The sequence below is a fragment of the Gossypium hirsutum genome, chromosome D05, assembly GCF_007990345.1.
Source record: "Gossypium hirsutum isolate 1008001.06 chromosome D05, Gossypium_hirsutum_v2.1, whole genome shotgun sequence".
Taxonomy (NCBI): domain Eukaryota; kingdom Viridiplantae; phylum Streptophyta; class Magnoliopsida; order Malvales; family Malvaceae; genus Gossypium; species Gossypium hirsutum.
In genome coordinates, this window is record NC_053441.1 from 17652647 (window position 1) to 17673253 (window position 20607).

Consider the following 20607-nt stretch of genomic DNA (forward strand, 5'->3'; position numbering starts at 1 on the left):
GGTAGGTCTGAGTAAGGGGTTAGCTGGCAATGGCAGTGCCAATGCCAATTCCCATATATGGACCCTATGATGATTGATGATGGTACAACCATAATGTTCTTCTCATTGGATGTGAATTTCACGAGCCATTCATCATTATATCCCCCCAAAAAAGTAGATTGAAATTTAATTTTTTTACATAATATTATTGTGGATATTACGCGTTTCAAAAGACAACTAAGGAAGTTAATGGTGTTGGGTGGGAAAATGAAGTCAACTGAAACAGCCAAGCTAAAACGAGACTGTAACTGCAAACCGCAACATATCTCACGTGTTAAGTTATTACGGAGACAATTTGCTGGAACACACGTGCGTCAGCATCCTATGACAAACACGTGTGAAGTTTTACCATCCCAAAAAAATTCAATTAAATTACAACTGTGGCTAAAGTTTTAATTAAATAAAGATAAATGAGTGATGTTGGGGCTGGAAAGAATCTTTGGCTTAGGCATGAATGAGATGTAAATATGGGTTGATTTCTCTTATCATATGCCGCCTTTAATACGTCTCTTGGTCACTCCTATGATAATGTTGCATAAATAATATTTAAAATTATATTATATATAGATTTTAATTTGGTGTAATTATATACGTGATTCAAATATATATTTAAAATTTTAATTTTGATTTAATCATGCACATTTAAAAAAATAAATATATTAATTTATTTTTATATTGAATAAATATAATTATGTATGTATGCAATATATAAATATAAAATAATTTTATATCAATAATTGTGTTAATGGTTTACAAGAATTGGATCAAATTAAAATTTCATGTATACCTAAATTTTAATATTTTAAAAAATAAATATAATAAATCAAATTTGAATATGGAAAAGTAAAAAAGAATAATATTGAACGATAATGATGAAAATAATATTTATAAAATTAATAGATTATAGGGTAAATTAATAAAAAATTAATTACTGAATAATTATTGATCAATAATTTATAAACAAAGCTTAACATAATAATAATAAAGAATGAAGCGAGTTGAAGTGAAGTTAATGGTAACACGCCCAGTTCCGCCTAAGTTTGCTGTCTTTCATAAATCGCTTCTCCTACTTGTCTTTTTCGAATACCAAAAACTGAACATGTCTAAATAATATTAGTTAATGTTTTTGTCCAACCAAAGACAACTATAAGATACAGTACTTTTTATTAAGTCCCCTCACATGTCCAAGTAATACAAGCTTTGGTTTTATTTGGCAAATACTACATTCTTAATACTAGTTGAAATTTTCTATTAAAATAATCATACTTTTTCCCTTTCATAGGTTATAAAACACTACGGTCTAATATCATAAATCAAAATAGTAATAATCACAAAATTAAGTAAAATGATAAAAATTTCTCCTATTTTAACCCGTAATCAAAGATTCAACCCTTATTTTAAATACGAAATAGCTTTAAAATTTATAATAAGGATTAATCATAATAGTAGAACATGAATGTAGGGACCAGTTGTTAATATATTTTTTTTCTTGATAAGATAAAAGGGTGGATAAAATAGTCTCCACGAGTCACTGACGAAAAAACGGAAAATGATATTTTATTTGATGTAATTAAGAAGTAAAAAAATCAGTAATATATCCGAAAGAAACTGAAAAAGCGTGGCAGTGATTGAGCTGCGAAGTGAGACAAAAAGAAATTTTGCGAGGAAGAAAAAGAAGAATATGCAAAGGTTTTGCTTATTCTTCTTCTTCTTCTTAAATGCTTTGAGGGATTAAGTTATTCGAAAGGAAAAAGTATCGTCGTCTTCCTTCGCTGCCTCAGAAAAGCTAAACGTTTCGTTCTGTGCTGTCTGCGTATTGATTTATTGTAATGGCGTTTGCTTTTTTTTCCGACGCTTGATGGCCTTCTTCTCTGAATCTGTACGTTCTCTCTCCTTCCCCCCCCCCTTTTCTTTTTTTGTTTTTTGCTTTGTTTTCTTTTCAAACATTTCATATCGTTAAAATTAAGGTTTTTAAATCTGTCAGATCTATTACATTGATGTTGTTTTGTTTGACTTATTGTATTTTCTTCTGGTTATGAACGGTTTCTAGTAGATCTGAAGCGATTCTCTTCTCATGATTTTTTTCTTCTTTTTCTTTTCCCTTTTCGTGAAGTACATATAAAGATTGCTCCTTTTTTTCCCGTATAAAAAAAATGTTGTTTGAGTAATGTTGAAAATCTATTTCCATCTGGATTCTGGAGATGAATTTGGAAAATGTTAGACTCGATTGTTAAATTTATTTCTAAAAACTACTTTTTTGTTTATTTAAATTTAATTTTCTTTCCATTTTTAGTTTGGATCCTACTGTATTGGGGTTTCCTTTTTTTCTTGTTGACATTTTCTCTTTTTTTTCCCCTGGCTATATGACTTAATTCATTGATAAAAATCTCCAGAAAGATAAACTATTCATTATGATTTCTATACCCCACGCACAGAGTAATAGTTTTGTATAGTTTCATGTGAAATGCTGGTTAATTAGCTGGCATTGGCCTACTAAAATGAAAAATCAATCACTTCTATACCATCATATTATTTGTCATTTGATAAATCTGTATGCTTCTCCATAACTATGTTACCCAGACTATAAAGTTAAATTTTTTAAAAATGTTTTTCATATATTTGAACATCCTCTGATGCTTTGATACTTGTTGTTTCTTGAAACTGCTCTTACGAGATTGTTACGTGTTGTAATACGAGAGCAACGGATTTTACCTTCATCGTCTTCTTTTTTCAGATTCCATTGTAACTTCTCTTGCTTTAACCTCTATGGTGATTGTGAACAGTTGTTTATTTCAAACAAATAGCTAATGTATACTAGTTTACCCCAGGCTGTTGTATAAGGCAATAATTGAAGTCCGGTCTTACTATTGCAAGAAATATGGATTTTGAGTCGAACAAGAGATGGAAATCTATGTCTGTGGTGCCACGTCTGTTGAAAAACAAATCAGCCTCTCGTTGTTTTCTACCGAAGGTGAAGCCAGCTAGTTCTGATCCAGGCTACACACCGGTCTATCTGAATGTATATGACCTAACGCCCATGAATGGCTATTTTTACTGGGCAGGCCTTGGTATCTATCATTCTGGTGTCGAAGGTAGCCATCTTACTTCTAATAGTATACTTTTGCCCCCTTGTTTTCGTCCTTCTATAGAACTCAGGATGCATTTAAATTGGATGTGCAGGATATGGTGTTGGCAACTTTGTTGCCAGTCTGTTGCTCTGTTTTTGGGTCTTTTAAGTTTAGCTTTTTCATAACTTTATCCATATGCTGTACAGTTCATGGTGTGGAATATGCTTTTGGAGCTCATGATTATCCGACCAGTGGTGTTTTTGAGGTTGAACCGCGGCAGTGTCCGGGCTTCAAGTTCAGGAAATCAATATTCATCGGGACCACTTCATTGGACCCTCTCCAAGTAAGGGAGTTCATGGAGTGCAATTCGGCTAGGTTCAAAGGGGATACATATCATTTGATCGTCAAGAACTGCAACCACTTCTGCAAGGATATTTGTTACAGGCTGACTGGGAAACACATTCCTAAATGGGTAAATCGATTGGCAAGAATAGGTAAATCCTTATGACATCCCACCGCTCGCAAGATTGTACTGTTATCCCAACATTTTATATTTAAGAAAAACGAAAAGTTCGAGTAACATAGATGTTCACAACGATAAAACAATAACCAACCACATCATTTCATTTGTGTTAGGTTCAATGTGCAACTGCATTCTTCCGGAAGCACTGAAGACATCGGTTGTGAAGCATGATCCAAATTATCAACCATACGATAGCGAGAAGAGGAGGCTGAGGTGTGCCTTCAGTTGCCTATCTTCGGTTTCAATACGGCAGAAGTCTTCAGTACTTTTACAATCACCCTTAAGAGGCTGTCTACCGCTGTGGGAACCAAAAAAATCAAACAAACTTTTGTTGAAGGAAAGGTGAGATAAGGGACTTACTTTGTTGAAAAAATCCAACATTCGGCGTCGAGGCTCCATGAGCTTGACGATTGCAGATATCTTATTTTAGTGTAGACATCTATAGTTGTGGAGTATTTTGTAATGTCTGTAAGGATAAACGTGTTGTTAAGATCTGTTTTGAAGATGGCTGATCCACTTCTTTTCCAAAAGCCCTATGTATTAATGCAAGTTTTCGATGATGATAATGACATAGATCATCAACCATTGATTAGAGTTGGGCTTTCCAGTTTCCAGCATTTTGATAACCACGTCTTGCTTTGCTCTGCTCTGTTCTGTTCTGTTCATGTTTTGTTTTTATTATTAAAAACTCAGCAACCTTAATTGAAACATAGAACTTGAACAAGTATAGAGCCAAGCCAATTAGCCAACCAAGAGTTTCTTTCTTCTACGTTCCCTTAAAAACCGTTTGTCTCGTTTCAGCTTTACTTAAAGATCAGGGACATGTAAGGATGGAGACGAGATAGGATGATTTCGCTAAGTCCAAACCTGAACCCAATTCAACTTTTATGTGTATACATTCAAATTACGTTAGTAGTAAAACTTAACCAAGCTGAGGATGGTTTAATTACAAAAGTTGTGTTACATGAACATTTAACAGATCACGATATACAAAACCGGGGCATTCCTTTCTAGTATATCAAGAGCAGACATAGGAAGGCAGGGGAAGAAATGGATTTTGTATTAACTCTTTATCATCCTAACCAAGAGCTCTTTCTTGGATGAGAGTCCATGTCCAATTCCAAGTAAAGAACAAACCAGAAATTTCAAAGGAGCTCCAGGACTCTTTACTCAAGAACTTGGGACTAAGATATTGTCTAAAAATTATTGCATGAAGTAAAGAAACTCCTCTTAACTGGAAGTGGAAGATGAGAGAAGGCAAAGCCCAGTAGTGGAAATAAATACTATTTGTTTGAGAACCTATGATGTTGTCTAAAGATTATGAGAGAAGCTGACATATGACAACCACAAAAAAAGGAATTTGCTTCCCATTAACCAGTTGAATACATGTAAACTGAGTCAAACAAAAAAAATATACTAATATTCATTATGAAACATCAAGTTTCAGTAACCAGGATTTGGGGTCAACAACACCTGTATTAATTCAACAATGAATTTATAGCACAAATCCATATCCAATCACTGCCTGTGTATACGCTTATTAACAAATGAAAATGTAAATCGAGAGAACCACAGTTTTTTCTTCTCAAGATTCAGTAAATGACTAAATGTAATAATAACAATAATAATAAAGATTGGTGAAGCAAGTTTCCTGTGATCATACCTAGCATGAAACCCAGTTTTTATACGTACTAATAAGAGCGGATAAAAGCCCGGCGCAAGACAGCAAAAGAGGATCCGTAAACCTTCCTTTGCCGTCTCGAATATCAGCCAATGCCATTAACCCATCAGCAATATCTTGAACAACTGAAAGTTGCTTCATCAGTTTCTTTTCTCTCAATTTCTTCCTCCTTTCTTCTTCTTCCGTACGCCCAACTCCTCTTGAAATCGCGATTTCGATACTCGAATTCAAGCACGCCTCGTCTTCCTTAATCCTCTTTAAATCCCTAAGCTTAAGGCTAATACTTCCGATGTACCCAATCAACTCAGCCCAAGCACTGATCTTTTGTAAATTGCGGGAATGTTTGGCGTCGATTAATCCTGATTTCGCCAACCAAATAAACTGTTCGACGAAATAGTATAAACCCTCGCCGCCGTAGGCGATAACCGAGAGGAGAATCTCTTCCTTGGAATCCAAATGGGAGTTCCTCAAAGCGTTGACGTCCTGAACGAATTTCCCGAGCCGAAATGCTTTCCGACTCAGCCCGACACTCGACTCGAAACTCTTGAGTTGGCGAGTTAGTGGGACCGTTTCCGGGAGAACCGAGGAGGCTAATATGATCTTGGTAGCGTAACGAGAGATCTTGAGGAGCTTGTCGACGCCGTCTCGCTTCGCGAGGTAAACTTCGAGATGGTTGAGGAAGTCCTTTCCTTTGGGCTCCGATTGGGCGGTTGCGGTTTGGGAGGAACCAACGGTTGAAGCTTTGGCATCCATGGGGGTTGAGAGAGAGAAGGCAATAAGCTGGAGGAGAAAAATGGGAGGCGAGAGAGTGAGTCAGAGGAACATTCTTGGTTCATAGTATGAAACGGCGACGTGCGGATGCATTTGGAATTTGGAAGTGTCAACTTCAGCAAAGCATGACAGATATGAATTGGTATGCGTGCCTAATCCGAAGTCCAAAAGATGTTTTGGGCCATAAACCATGCGAGAGTCCATATATCAAAATGGATGTGGGTTGATTATAAGGACCAGGTCAATGGTGATAATGTAGCCGTTGGCTGATAATTCCATTGCTGGATTCTTTATCTCAACGGTAAGGAAATGAAAACAACGTTCCCTGCAATGCAAAGCTACTACTTTCCCTACCATTTTACATATTACCAACTGAATACGACCCTTAGCCTAAGTCCCTTTGGTTCCTTTATCATCAATTTTTCTTATCTTTTGGACAACCCTCTATTTAATCACCTTCGGATATTTACAATATTTCATAATCATGATTAATCGTAAAACGAGGATTATTTACTTCTTTTTTTTATAATCATGTCCAACTGTAATCATAATTAATCTTTGTAGGATCTTTTTTCTTTTCTTTTCCTTTTTTAAGATCACAAAATCAGCAGTGATGATGATTACAAGATAATTTCCATGATTAATCATTGATAATTAACGATGATTTACCTTTGTTTAATTAGGGTTAAAGTAGCACACACAATCAAGTTATTTTTTATTATTAAATGAATCAATTTAAATTGTAAAGGGGTTAATATTTACTATATAAAAATAGGTTTAAAAGTACTCTTTTTCGAACCCCATGTGATGGCTTGATGGTTAGAGTATTCACTGCCTCAAGTGTGGTCTGTATTTGAGTCGTGTTAATCGCATTTGTTCTTCGAAATTTCCCGATTCTTGTATTTCACTAAAAAAATATTTATTTTAATTTAACTTTATTTAATTATTTTTAATAATATCAAAATCAAATTAATTCGGATCGTATTTCACCGTTTAATTAGCATGCTACAATGGCTTATTTCATTATCTCTTAGAAATAAATGTAACTAAGGGTTTGTTTACGATAAAATTATAGGAGTCGCTTAGAGTTAAAGGTATAAAATTTTTGGGTGGTTATCCTTTATGAAAAAATTACTAGTGATAAAATTATTAAGGGTGGGCAACTAGCTCAAGCCACGCAAGGCAGGGGCCAATTTGGTACATGAAAACAAATAAATTCAGTCCCTTCCAAAATGGGATTGAAACCGACACGCGGCCACATCACCGGTTAAAACCGGTAACTTGCCCTTTACGGTTATCCCTTTTTAAAAACCTTCGGCGATTCCTCTGTTTCTTTTCGTCGTTTAGTATTTTTCCTCTGCTTTTCTCGGACTCCTCTCCTCCTTCGTCCTCAAAAACCCAAAATTTATCCACTATATCCAGACCGTTTTGCCCTCCCAAAATCCCTTTTATTCCTTCTCCTATCACTTCAAAAAGAGAAAAAGGAAAAAGGCAGTGGCTTCGAGTTAAATGTTTTTGAAGCTCAAATCAGGCTGAAAAACACTTCGCATTTGAAGGTTTCACTCACTTTTCGAAGCAATGTCGGTAGCCACGAGGCCCAGGTCGTCGACGAAACCGCTAACGGAACCGCGAGCGATTCTCGGTCCGGCCGGGAACAGAGTTAGGGTTTCGGACGAGTCGAAGAGAAGAACCGAAGCTCTAAAAAAGCCACAAAGACCGAAAGTTCCCGTCTCTCAGAGCCCAAAGTCCGTTGTACAAAGCAATGTCTTCGTCGACAGTTGCTGTTCCTCTGACTCTTCTTCGAGCAATTCCTCCTTCAAAACGGCAAGTTCTAGGAAAACCGTTAAGCAAAACGGGGTGAAGCAAGCCAAACCCAAGGTTGCTTCGACGGCTGACGAGGTTGTCACTGAAATTTCTCCGGCAATGTTGGGACCGTTAAAACGATGTGATTGGATCACGCCGTTTTCTGGTAAGTTAGTTAAAAAGAAAACCATCTAAAATTACTGATTTTTTTTTAGGTAAAAATTTCAATTTTACTGAGGAAGTTAATCTCTTTTTAATGTGTATAGTTGCAATTTACTAGATATAGGAACTTAGCGGTGCCTAATAAATGGTGATAACATTGAGGCTTTAACCATTTAATGTTTTACTCAAGTCTTCTCTGCTGGAGAAGTTGAAAGCTTTTATTACATGACATAGTGCTTTGAAAATGACACCAAGTTGAAGTAAATGTCTGGAAATTCAGTTATTTCCTCTCTTTTTTCATGCAATTATTTTTCTTTAATTTTGTTGTTGATGTTGCTGTCAGGATTATAATGTACTATCCCTTTTTATGATAGTTAGGTAGCATAGTTCTCATTAGATCATAGGCAATTAACGTTATTGTTTCAAGCTGATGACCCCAACAAGCTTCTGATATTGAGAAATGTAAATTACCTCTGCATTCTCTTTTTGGAAAGTTACCCTCACATTGAGGTTTATTTGGTATTGAATTAGACCACTATTGAAAAGGCTACTCTCTTTTTTCCTGTGAAAGCTCGGACCTGTTTAGGAATGAAGTTTGGTTCGGCCCCTTTTTCTATTAGATTTGAGGCTATTATAGAATAACTTGTTGTGTTATACAATATAACAGCTTGTGATTCCATTAACTTTTCTAATGTTTTTGAACTTTTTAACAATCAAAAACTAGGTGCATGCGCGTGTATCAATCTTGCTAAGATTCACTAATGGCTTGTCCTCGACTATGTCCTGGGAATTGGGATAACTTGATGTTTAGAGTTTAATTATTTGTGCAGACCCTTTGTATACTTCTTTCCATGATGAAGAGTGGGGTGTTCCGGTTCATGATGACAGGAAGCTGTTTGAGCTACTAGTCTTTTCGCAAGCTTTAGCTGAACTCAGCTGGCCAACGGTTCTCAAAAAGAGGGAGATATTCAGGTATCTTTGTCATTACTCTCTACGAACTGAACTAGGTCGTGACGAGATACTTCCTTGATTCTTTAGTTTCCTCTCTTTAGGTTTTCTTCTATTTATTCGTTCCTTTATTTTCTAAGCTGTCGACATAAAAGGAGATAAGAGATGGTAGAAGAAGAATGTTTTTTATCAATGTTCTATTTCTTGTTTGATTCTTTTTTCAGGAAGCTTTTTGACGATTTTGATCCATCATCAATGGCACAGTTTACCGAAAAGAAGATGCTATCATTGAAAGTTGACGGTTGTCTATTGCTTTCTGAAGCGAAGCTTCGTGCAATTGTGGAGAATGCTAAACTTATTCTTAAGGTATCATCTGGTTACCTTATTAGGGAAAAAGAGTGGAAAAAGGGCGAGCCTTTAAGTCAAACCCGTAGCATCAAATCTTTCATATTTCCTTGTTTTGTTTCATGTCTAATGTAATAGCAAGCAAGCATTGACAACTTCTAAAACTGATAATTGTTGCTTCTGCAAACTCTCTTCCCCTCCCTACACGCATAAAACAAACTTAGAAAGGCATCAATTTGCCTATAGCAGCTGGATTAAGTTTGAAGGGAACAAAAGATACCTTTTATGCTAAAGCCCCATGGTTTATTGAAATTTTGCAGGTTCAGCAGGAATTTGGCTCTTTCAGCAGCTATTGCTGGGGATTTGTAAACCACAAGCCGTTAAGAAATGCATTCCGTTATGCGCGTCAAGTACCGGTTAAGACCCCAAAAGCTGAAGTCCTGAGCAAGGACATGATGCGAAGAGGCTTCTGCTGCGTGGGACCTACTGTTGTTTATTCGTTCATGCAAGTGGCCGGTATTGTTAATGATCATCTTGTAACTTGCTTCAGATGCCAAGAATGCAATGCAACCGTCAAAAAAGACATAAAACCAAAGATTGAGGAAATAGAGAGACTAACTAAAGATGCAGAGAACATTTGCTTATCTCGCTAGTGAATGCCTGAGCCACACGCCACCTTTACCTTTCTCTTGACTAATCACGCAAATCTTAGTAATGAGAAGAATTTAGTAGCAAGAGACTGATGATGACTTAGATGTTCCGAAATATTTGGTTAGTATTTCCCTCACTGTATTGTATCGTGTTTCTTCATCCTCTTCTGTGTCATCTACCCAACCTATGTGTTCCTTGTAATTGTGTTAGCCTCTGTAGAGCTTTATAACACTAGTTTTTAAGGCTTAAACCTGCTGTTCTCTTGTCATTTGGTGGTTGTAATAAAATTTCAATCTTTATAGATATTCATTGTTTGTTTCCAGTCACTACTTTCTTGCTACATATCTCGTGTCTGTATCATTTGAACAGTTGAATTGCATGATATATGGTTATGGGAAATGCTTATAATTAGATAAAATGATACGATGACGACATAAAGCTACATAGCAGATGGGCCAACCTTCGAATGGAAACAAAATGGAGACTCAAATCAACCGAAGAGATGTAGATAAGACCAGGCCAGACCACTCCAATCAGAGTCTGGTCATGCGCAATACCTAAAACATGTTCTCTCATTATTATAATTATTTGACGCCCATCGTTGTAGTGAACGTGGGATTTGTCGGGGGGCCAATCCCCACCATAGATGCAGCCAACTCTAGCGTAGAAAACAGTGTTGGCAGTGGGTGGGAGGTCATCAGCTAAGTTTAGTACGACTAGATTTGCTTCTTGGTTAGGTGATTGCCACGTAAATAGAATGGAATCTCAGCACTGAATATAGAAAATTTGCTTACCAACATGATCAAATAATTCAATACAAACATTTAACAGTACAAACCACTACAACAATATCATTCTCTGCGGTTTTACCCAAGACTACAAAGCCTAAGAGGAAAAGATTTAATCAACTCTATCACAACCAGAAATATCCCACAGTATCTACAAGTAATGCTTATAAAAACAAACCCAATTCCCTAAGGATTCAACCAGGGAATGCAAGTATCAACCGACTGAAATAGAAACGAAACAATGCGGATGAAACTGTAACTCTTCTGCCACCTTTGTTCTATGATTTCCAGCTTTCACTGAGTGGATGAAACGACAATTAACGCTCTTTAGTATCTGACTGTGAGAACCTAGAATCAGGAAGGGAAAACCGGCTCTTTCTTCTGTTGTAACACGCTTTCACAACAATCACTCAGACTGTTAGCCTCTTTTCAACACCGAGCTTTCCCGCTTCCGAGTGTGAGTTCCAGATCATCCAATCCTACCTCGTGAATCCTTTCACCTTCCCACGGCTTTACCTGTCCGCTCTCGAACTGAAACTCTGAAACTCGCCCTTGCTCTCCAATAAAACCGGTGGGCAAACTTTGTGGAGCCAAAGGTTTCACAAGATTGAATGTTGGCGAAGTCGGCACTTGAGATGTAGAAGGTGCAAACTTTTGAAAGCTTATCCATTGACCAGATTCAACTGTGGACGTGTCTGATTCATCACATTCGGGTATAGTAGCAGGGGCATGGAAATGACGATGGGTTGGACTAGCTGGTGCAGAGACAGCATAAAAAGGGTAGTTAAAAGAGGCCATGGACTCTTTGGCAATGGCCTCCCAGTTGGGAATGGGCTTAGGATTTCTGGATGTTGGAGAAGAAAGTGGTGGTGTCACAGGGGCACTATTAGAGATTCTGAGAGGAGGCAGAGACGAAGGAATGGCGCTTCTGAGGAACGGAAGGAGACTAGACGGATTATTTGCATCAGTCCTAGTGGGACTGGGGAAGGAAGAGGAGGAAGGACTAACTTGACATGAAGGAATTGGACTTGGAAATGCAGAAGATAAGGGACTAGGATTTTGGGAAGAATATGGGGTAATTTTAGCTGAACTGCCTGCTATATCAATCGGAGGTGGCTTACATCCCTGGACAACAAATCCATTTAAAAACCAAAAATTATCAACAAATCAAGGCTCAAGAGGATTATACAAGAAAAAATAGCAGCTAATCAAGAAAATTTGTTCACAGTCCAGTCAATAAAGTTTCAGTTCCAACACAGATCAATAGATTATTGCCTTTAAGTAAGAACTACTGTTTTCATGTAGGACTGTCTTTTGATTTTTCCAATATTCCAAGCAAGCAAACAGAAGCCAAATCAAACTGAAATAAAGCAGATCAAGTAAAAAAACCCAGAAAGCATAACCAAACTAAAATCACTATGGGAACTAGATCCAACCAAATTACAACCAAAACAAAATGAGCAGAGAAGGAAAAGAGTTGCATCTTGTTTGAACAGATCTACCATTATGTGAGTAGTGAAAAGAAGAGGAGAAGGGTAAATTAGGTACCTTTCGATAAGTGGTGCCATCATCTTCAACAACCCAACCAGCCTCGGCACAAAGAGCTTTGAGGACCTCGTTGTTATCACAGTGCTTGGGCAGATTATAATTTCCTTGAGCTCTCAGCCCAGTATATATCTTAGCAGCGATAGCTCTTCTCCTCCTCTCCCTCCTCCTGTTGTTCTCTCTCTCCCTCCAAGACGGTTTCCTCCTCGGCACCGGTGCCGGCGTCGACGTCGCCCCATCTGACGTCATTTCTCTGACTCTACAACAACGGTGAAGGTGCAGATGTAGGGAGGGGAGGGAACGTCGTGAGGTGCGTTGTAGAGGATTAATATTATTAAAAAGAAAAAGAAAAAATGAAGACGAGAAGGGAATTAGAAATAAGGAAGGAGAGGCTCACGAGGAATACGCTTTTCCTTCGCTGGAAAAAATATATATAAAATAAAAAATAAACGAAGAAGAAACAATGAGAAAAGAAGAGAAAGGAAACACACACTCTGCTTTTTTTAATAGAAATTATGCGAATAGAAGAGAGAGGAATTGAGAGCGTTGGATTAGGGGAGCGAACGGGGGATGATGGGGACACGTGGAAATAAGGTGGAAACGTGGGGAAGCGGGACAAAGAAAGGGGAAAGGACTGTTACGAGTAATGACCAAATAATAATAGCAGTAGCATAAAGAACTAAAAGAAGGGGAAAGGTGGGACCAAGTCGTTGCAGAGGATGGGACCCCACCGGATACGAGCGTATCAGACAGCTCATCTGATCAGTTTCTAACATCAGGGTTCTTGTCGGCTTCCTTTTATTTGTTTACATACTAAATGCACAATATACTCTCATTCCTTCATTTTATGTTAAAATAATAAAATTATTATGGAGTCATCATCTCTAAAATCCAACAAAACATACCATACCATCTTATGTGTATCCAAGGCGAAGGCTATGATCACAGCCGATGACTCTCCAACATGACAAAAAGGCCCCAACATTAGATTGGACCACAACATGTATTTTAGTGCGATACAGTACATGGTAAGTTGCAGTAAATAATTGCCAGGAGTATATAATATTATAAAAATTAATTTGTTTCATGAAGCAATGGTGCAAGATTTACGTTCAAAGCTTCACTAATTCCGTGTTTATCCTCTGATCTATTTTAATTGGTAATTTTTAATTAATTTATTTATAAAATTTATAAAATATTTTTTAAGTAAAATTTTAAAAGTAATTCATGATATTAAGTGGGTGAAATATTTTATAGTAGCATTGGTGAACTTGGAACGCTTTCACATACAACGATATAAGTTTAGTTAAATCATAATATTAGAAGTTTATAAACATATTGGGTTTTTTTTTTTGCAATTTTAAAATTATTATTTTATCTTTTTTAAATATCACATCCTAAGTAGGAAGTATTTTGAGTTTTGTGCTTTGGTTTGTTTGGGTGTAGAAGGTTTCATATTGAGGCTTCTAGACTTTTTTCATTTTGGGTGCGAAGTTTTTGTATTAGGTGTAATTTTCAACTTTCTTTTTCCTAGCCATCTTTAATAATTAGTCAAAATATGTTCAACTTTGTTTTATGCTGAAATGAATGGTCAAAAAGATAAGTACATTTTGATCGTGTGGCGAATGATAATATAAGAAATGTTAACGAATTAATTATTAGATAGGATGACTTTAGGAATAATCAAAATCTACTAACAAAATAATATCATATCATTTTTTATTCAACTAATAAATTTAAATTCATTATTTGTTTCATTTTGATCATTAAAGTGTGAATTATAGACATTAATCATATTATTGATTATCAAGTAGAAAGTGAAAATTATCTATCCAAACTCAATGAGCAACAAACTGATAGGTCTAAATCCTATCCTCAACTTGCATCTGGAACACTACTCATTGTTGACCCAACTCTCTTGTGTTATAGTGTCCTTCTACAACACTTTACGTAACATTGACAAACTCCCATTTTAAGTGACCCACGTGGTCCATTCTTTGACTAACGATTTCACTGTATTTTTTTTCAAACATGTTGGACGGTATATCATCAAGTCGATGCCTGTTTCATGTTTTGGAAAAGAAAGAGAAAACTGTAATCCATCACCATAATTCAAAATTCTTTAATTTATATATCCAAGATGATTCCATCCCTAAATAAATGCAAAATTTTTAGTTTTATGGCGCGCGAGACTTAACCGTGGATGGGAAGCTTCGGGGAAGCATACAACTCTATTTGCAATAGATTACGTGACCTCAGCCAACGACCGATGTCCACCTCATCCTCCCCCTCCAACGAAATTTACCATTTTTATAAATAAAAACACAAACTGCGGTGGGGTTTAGAATTTAACGCTGGTTAGTTCCTCTTTTTTAATTTTATATATATATATTGAGTCAATTTTGTTGATAAGAACTATGGTGGTTCTGGTTCTGGTTCTGGTTCTTGTAGTTGGGGTAACATTAAACAAAGATGAAGAATGGCTCCTTTTTCTGGACCTAAGAGTACAGAAAAGAATGTTCTAATCATTTAATTCTCATCTCAGTCACTTAAGGTGAAGTACGCGTTTCCATGGCAGTGTTGTCATGTTTTTCGAAAAAACTTATTTAAAATTATTTTTTACATCACCTTTTTAAAATAAATTTTGATCTCACATTCATTGACACCTTCATTTGTAATATAAAAGAAACAAAAAATAAATCTGCAGTGATATTTAAAATTTAATTTATGAAATTAAAATATTTCATATATAAAATTGTCGAGTGTTTATTCTATTATATTCTTGAATGGTTCATTCACACCTATATATAAGTTATGATCCGCTGATATAACATGTAATGGGTAATTAGGTGTCATACGCAGTAACACGTTATCTTCCTTAAACATTATATGTGTCTTAAATACTTCTCAATGGATTATAAGCGACCAAGATAAGATCATGCAAGTGACTAATACTCATGTGAGCTTTTGAATAATCACATTTTATATTATTTGTATAACAAAAATATTAACCATTAACAAAATATTTGTGTCATTTTCTTCTCTAGCAAATGCAAAGTTTCATATTACAATCTTCCTTATTTTGTGGCGTGGGCCCCGGTCATAAATGAATCAACTAATGGCAAAAACTATAAACTTCCTTTTTATTAATTGAAGGAAGATAATATATTTTCTTGATTTTAATGCTCTTATTAATTTTAGTAGATTGAATCTTAACTTAATTGATATTTATATTATTACTAATATAAAAATATGTAGGTTCTAATGCATCGAAGCGTATTATATTTTTATTTAAAGTTAAGAAAAAACTATAATTAATTGTAAACATTGTATGGAAAATTAAATATTAGTAATCGTGAAAAAAAATATTAATTGAATCCCCTAAAAATTCCGTAGAGAAATAGGCTAATAATAACCCTCGTTGTTAGGAATTATTATTACAAAATTAAGATACAATTTAACGACTATATCGTAAATATTTTGACTGCTTTTCTTTTTACTTCCCTAATTATTTATAATTAATCATTTTATTACAAAGTTTTTTAAAAATATATCTGATAAGTTATGGTAAATATTAATTGATATTTTTAAATAGTTGTTAATATATAGTAAATTACCCTTTTAAGCTTTATACCAAGATTATTTGGAATTACATAAAATAGTATGTTAATAAAGTTAAAAGCCATAAAATTAATTTTGATGAAAACATTTCAAATGATTAATACTTGTAGAATCAATACTTTTAAAGAAACTGAGAATGTTTTGCTTAACTTACCTAACGAGGATAATAAAATATTTCGGTAGAAATTAAAATTTTCGATGACGAAATTTATTACAAACGCAAACAAAGCAAAGCCACGCGACACTAGGAGGGAATCATACGATCACCGGAGTTGTATGATTGCAGCCAATACTAATACTCCGCGTGTTACCACTCGTTTAACTAATAAGGAACCGACGTGCCTAACCAGGGTTAATTACATCATTATTATAAATACGTAGTTTTGCTAACGTTGTGGAAGCGAACCCCCCCCCCCAAACTATCTCTCTGCGGTGGCTGCTTAGTATCTGGTTAGGATTTTTTTTCTATTTCTAATATGTTTTTTTCCTTTTCATTCTCTTTTTTTTTTTGGTTAAGTTCTTTGTTTTCTATTGTTTTTTTTAAAGTAATTCGTTCATGTAACCCAGCTGAGATGTTGTTCCATTCCATATGAATATATAATATAGATATAGATATATCTGTAAATGAACTGAGATGTCGTCTCTGTTTGGTTGATCAGAAAAGGAAAGAAAGATAAGGAAAGTGAAAGTGTTTTTCTCTTATGGTTTTTTTAGCATTAGAAGACTAGAAGTTGGTATGAAACAAAGTCAATGACTCTGTCTGGGATCCCCAAGCTGAAAGATACCCTTTTTTTTCCCTTTTCTTTGTTTACAATTACACTTTCTTTGTAAACTAAACAGAAAGTACACACACACACACAAAAAAAAAATCGAAGTTTGTTGTCGATCGGTTCCTTTAAATTTTGATTTATTTATTTTTTGTGTGAACAGAGTGTACGATTGAATTTCGAGCAAATCGATTACACCGGAAGTGAGGTCTGTTTTTTTAGTTTTCTCCTTCTTCTCTTTCTTCTTCTTGTTTGACCGCGTCTACTCTGTTTTTATATATATCCGAAAAATAGTATGCGAATCAAAGTTTAGATCAAACAAGGCAAAAAAGAAAAGAATTTGGTCATCAGCTTGTTTTTATTTTTGTTGAATGTGATCAGATCACGATGGCCACGCCGGTAGCTGCTCCACCACCGGATATCAGTTTCAAGTGCACCAATATGGACGAACTCTTTACCTGTTTCGTTAAAATAACCAGTGGATCTCCTCTGCCAAACAATGTTATCGATCACGTAAATCCTTACGGAATTGACCCCAAAAATTTACCTGGTAAACGGCTTAACTTCTGTCATCAACTCTTCCAGGGTTTCTTTAACTAATGCCCTTGCCACTTGATTGCTACTTGCAGGAGGCGTTTGGTTCTTGATTAACTCCAAGGAGGCAGTCGATACGGAAGGTGGCGAGTGGAAGACCAAAGAGGAGGGTCGTGAAGTTTTTTCCGACTCTGAGATGATTGGTTGGAGAACAAGTCTTGAATATTACGAGGGTCGAGAACCTCGTCAACGTAAAACTGAGTGGGTGATGGAGATGTTCAACGTAACTGTGAAGAGGATGTGCGACGAGAAGGAGAAACAGGTACTTGATCGAAACTGGAAAGTCGTATACTTTGTTGACATGTTTGTCCTATTTCGATTCCAACTAAACCCGTTAACTGGTTTGATTGGATTATATGCAGGAAACCAGCTCCCTGTGCCGAGTTTCTCTTGTTCCCAGCCATGAGATGGTTGAGAATGGAACAGGGAATCATTTGATTCCACATCTTGATCTCGATGCTCACAGTAGTTCAAGAAACCCTCAGGTATGTCGGTCTTCGCATTTGTTTGATCGATTCGGGTTTTGATTTTTTTTTCTTTTCCTTTTGGGGATACCAGATTCCATTGCACATTTATTGTAAAATTTTTAACTTGATGGCTTTTAGACCATACTATGAATTGAGGCTTTTGCGCACCTTTAGGATTTACCTAAAATATCAGCCAAGATGCGCCTAAAACATTTGTTTAGGGAAAATTTTCCCTTTCTATAGTTGGGATAAATAAGATACCAGTGGACAACCAGATTTAGAAAATACATGAGCAATTCATTAACAAGTATACGTTGTTTTTGGTGTTCATTTTTTTTTTTTTTTTTGTCTCTGAGATTTTGTCATTACTTGTTGGTGAACAAGCATGAAGAGACAGAAGCATTGGCTGTTGCAGAGAGAAATGAAGGAGAGAACCTCTTTGGGACGGACTCGGGAGGTTATGATATCGGTTTCTTTGCCGGAGGCAATTTTTTGGAACTGAAGGACCTTGATAACCCAGCATCACCTTCCTCGAGTTCTGATAATTCAAGTGCCATTAGCATTTCATCGGGCGAATGTTTCGACTCGTTGGCTATTTTGCAAGAACTCGACGAACAAATTTTAGAACAAAAAGATTCAGGTAAAAAGCTCGATGTCTTGGCAGGCGACAAACCAAATGAGTTGGATATGGTTCCAGCTACTTTAGGTACAAGTTTCTTTCTTTGCCCGGGCACATCTCATTGTTCTTCTTTACTTGTAGCATTACTTTGATTGGTGAGATGAAGCTGTTCCCATGCCTAGGTTTTGATGTTTGATTTTATTATAAGCAGGGTGTTTAGTTAGTGTTGAAGGAAGCAACTCAAGCAGTGAGGGTGATGAATCCTTCAAAACTGGGGTGAGTGGAGACCCGAACAATCAGGTAGCAAAGCGTGCCAAAGTGGAGGAAGGTCCATCGTCATCTCGTAAACCATCGGAGAGCCATGGTGGAAGAAGAAAGGGAGGTAGTTTAGGGGGAGTGCTTAGAAAGAAGTACTTCTGCTTTATGCCATTTTAGATGGGATGGTAATTTCAGAGAAAGTAAATTAGCATGGAATTTAGATGATTAATGAAACATGTTTTTTAGATTAAGTACTGTTCTGTATAGCAGCACCTAAAACTGCAAAGTCACTGCATTAGTCAAAGTAATGAGATTCTTATTCAAAGATGATGAAAGAAAGAAACTTGATCATCCAGTGTCTCAGTTAGCAAGCCCAAGAAGCAGTGGATCTTTCCTCTTTTTAAGAATGGTCGATCACTTCCTTCTTCCATGTAATACTTGGTTTTGAAACTTTTATTTTCCATTTTTTAATTTGAATTTAGTAACGTGATACTTTAATATTATATGCGTTATTAAAACTTGATGTAATTTAAGTTTATAGAAATATCAAGTTTAAGAGTCAGAATTTATAAATTTGTAAATTATAAATTGAAATTTTGATGCCAAATAACGCTTTGACTTAATAGCCATATTTGATTTTTAATTATATGTAAATCATACGTGGACTCGTTATTAATTTATTTTAATTAAAATTATTATCGTTCACATAAATTTATTTTTTTATAAAATTAAAAGTTCTATTCGTAATTTCACATCTGAATTAGACTAACTCGATTAATAAAATATTTAAATATAGTATAGATATACACTTGTAGTTATAACAACAAAATTAAATCAAAACATAGAATATAGCAAACTTTGGATTAATCTTACTTTTCCTAGATACCAAACCAAATGAGACCTCACTACTACTACTACTAAATGAAATGGGGGTTGTTAAGTACCACCAATAAAATGTAGAATTGCCTTTGGTACCATTAATTTGGGGATCCAGCTTTAATTTATTATAATCCTGAGTTGTTTTTTTAAATCTTTCTTTGGGTACATGCTGGACTTGTTCTATTTATTTTCAAACTTTGTAATTAAAGAACAACCAATAATTACAAAAACTAGACATAATTTATCCCTCCTCCCACATGTCTGCCTAAATTCCTCTATATGTATGTAACCATATGTTAGGACATTTGTTGTCTATATACTATGACGCCAATGAAAATATGTCTATGTTATATATTTATAATAAAATATGTAATAATCTGATCTAGATTAAACTCGATATTCGATTGGAAAACCCATGGTATTTAGTACATCAACACCCTCAAATATCATTCAGTTCATTGTAAGAATAGCTGTCATCTTTTCTTTCTTAAAAAAAAAAAAACTATTCACTCTAGCTATCCACTATTTTTAATTAAATAATCCATTTTATTTTTGTTGGAAATTAAATTGCCTATTATCATTCCATAACTTTTCATCTTTAAAAGAACTTAAAAAATGATTTATTTGGCTCTTCAACTTTACAAAAAAAATTATTTTAACTTTCTATTTAATTTTTTATCTCTTTTAACTATTGATCTTGTATTACTTGTCAAATCACCCCATAATTAGTAACTATTTGTAATTTGTGCTATCCCATTGTAAAGGTAATATGAAACATGCGAGTTAAGCTAGCTACGATGCTGTTGGAACATTGAATAATAATAAAGTTACACTCATCTCAATTTTAAGACGAGTGCTTGGAAGAAGTGATAGGGAAGTGGTCACTTCTTTGGCCAAATTTGGAAATCGAAAACACAGAGAACACATAGGAATTGTTTAGGCAGTTCGATTTCCATACATTTGCAAAGCCTAGCTCTGTGAGAAATATTCACTCTCTTCAATAGCCACAACAAGTGATCCTAACCTATCACACAGCCAGTGGTGATTCATCTCACTTTTGAACCTTAAATAACAATAC

General features: G+C 35.4%; 5 protein-coding genes and 1 long non-coding RNA gene across 7 annotated transcripts; 3 read left to right on the plus strand and 3 right to left on the minus strand.

Annotated features, from left to right (window-relative positions):
- Positions 1-1510: 1510 nt before the first annotated feature.
- On the plus strand, positions 1511-4222 carry LOC107905405 (deSI-like protein At4g17486). Its single transcript, XM_016832051.2, has 4 exons — positions 1511-1918; positions 2868-3131; positions 3314-3601; positions 3744-4222. The coding sequence occupies exons 2-4, from the start codon at positions 2918-2920 to the stop codon at positions 3974-3976; spliced, it is 735 nt and encodes a 244-aa protein (XP_016687540.2). The 5' UTR covers positions 1511-1918; positions 2868-2917; the 3' UTR covers positions 3977-4222.
- On the minus strand, positions 3643-6268 carry LOC107905404 (peroxisomal membrane protein 11A). 2 transcript variants are annotated; one of them, XM_041094107.1, is made up of 2 exons: positions 5294-6268; positions 3643-4283 (listed from the first exon to the last, which is right to left on the minus strand). In XM_041094107.1, the coding sequence occupies exon 1, from the start codon at positions 6062-6064 to the stop codon at positions 5294-5296; it is 771 nt and encodes a 256-aa protein (XP_040950041.1). In that variant the 5' UTR covers positions 6065-6268; the 3' UTR covers positions 3643-4283. The 2 variants fall into 2 exon arrangements, with proteins under 2 accessions (XP_040950041.1, XP_016687539.2); XM_016832050.2 differs by having other exon boundaries at positions 3643-4288.
- Positions 6269-7383: 1115 nt separating this feature from the next.
- On the plus strand, positions 7384-10294 carry LOC107905403 (probable GMP synthase [glutamine-hydrolyzing]). Its single transcript, XM_041094108.1, has 4 exons — positions 7384-8051; positions 8878-9019; positions 9220-9361; positions 9661-10294. Exons 1-4 carry the CDS (start codon positions 7661-7663, stop codon positions 9991-9993), a joined length of 1008 nt encoding a protein of 335 aa, XP_040950042.1. The 5' UTR covers positions 7384-7660; the 3' UTR covers positions 9994-10294.
- On the minus strand, positions 8877-9756 carry LOC121217791 (uncharacterized). The gene is made up of 2 exons (XR_005914006.1): positions 9621-9756; positions 8877-9541 (listed from the first exon to the last, which is right to left on the minus strand). It is a non-coding gene; the product is annotated as an uncharacterized lncRNA (long non-coding RNA).
- A 469-nt stretch (positions 10295-10763) lies between the features above and the next one.
- On the minus strand, positions 10764-12975 carry LOC107905402 (protein BRASSINAZOLE-RESISTANT 1). The gene is made up of 2 exons (XM_041094109.1): positions 12328-12975; positions 10764-11904 (listed from the first exon to the last, which is right to left on the minus strand). The coding sequence occupies exons 1-2, from the start codon at positions 12571-12573 to the stop codon at positions 11209-11211; spliced, it is 942 nt and encodes a 313-aa protein (XP_040950043.1). The 5' UTR covers positions 12574-12975; the 3' UTR covers positions 10764-11208.
- A 3339-nt stretch (positions 12976-16314) lies between these two features.
- On the plus strand, positions 16315-19121 carry LOC107905401 (NAC domain-containing protein 22). The gene is made up of 7 exons (XM_016832047.2): positions 16315-16395; positions 16876-16920; positions 17094-17262; positions 17342-17568; positions 17669-17791; positions 18158-18479; positions 18604-19121. The coding sequence occupies exons 3-7, from the start codon at positions 17100-17102 to the stop codon at positions 18825-18827; spliced, it is 1059 nt and encodes a 352-aa protein (XP_016687536.2). The 5' UTR covers positions 16315-16395; positions 16876-16920; positions 17094-17099; the 3' UTR covers positions 18828-19121.
- The last annotated feature ends 1486 nt before the right edge of the window (positions 19122-20607 follow it).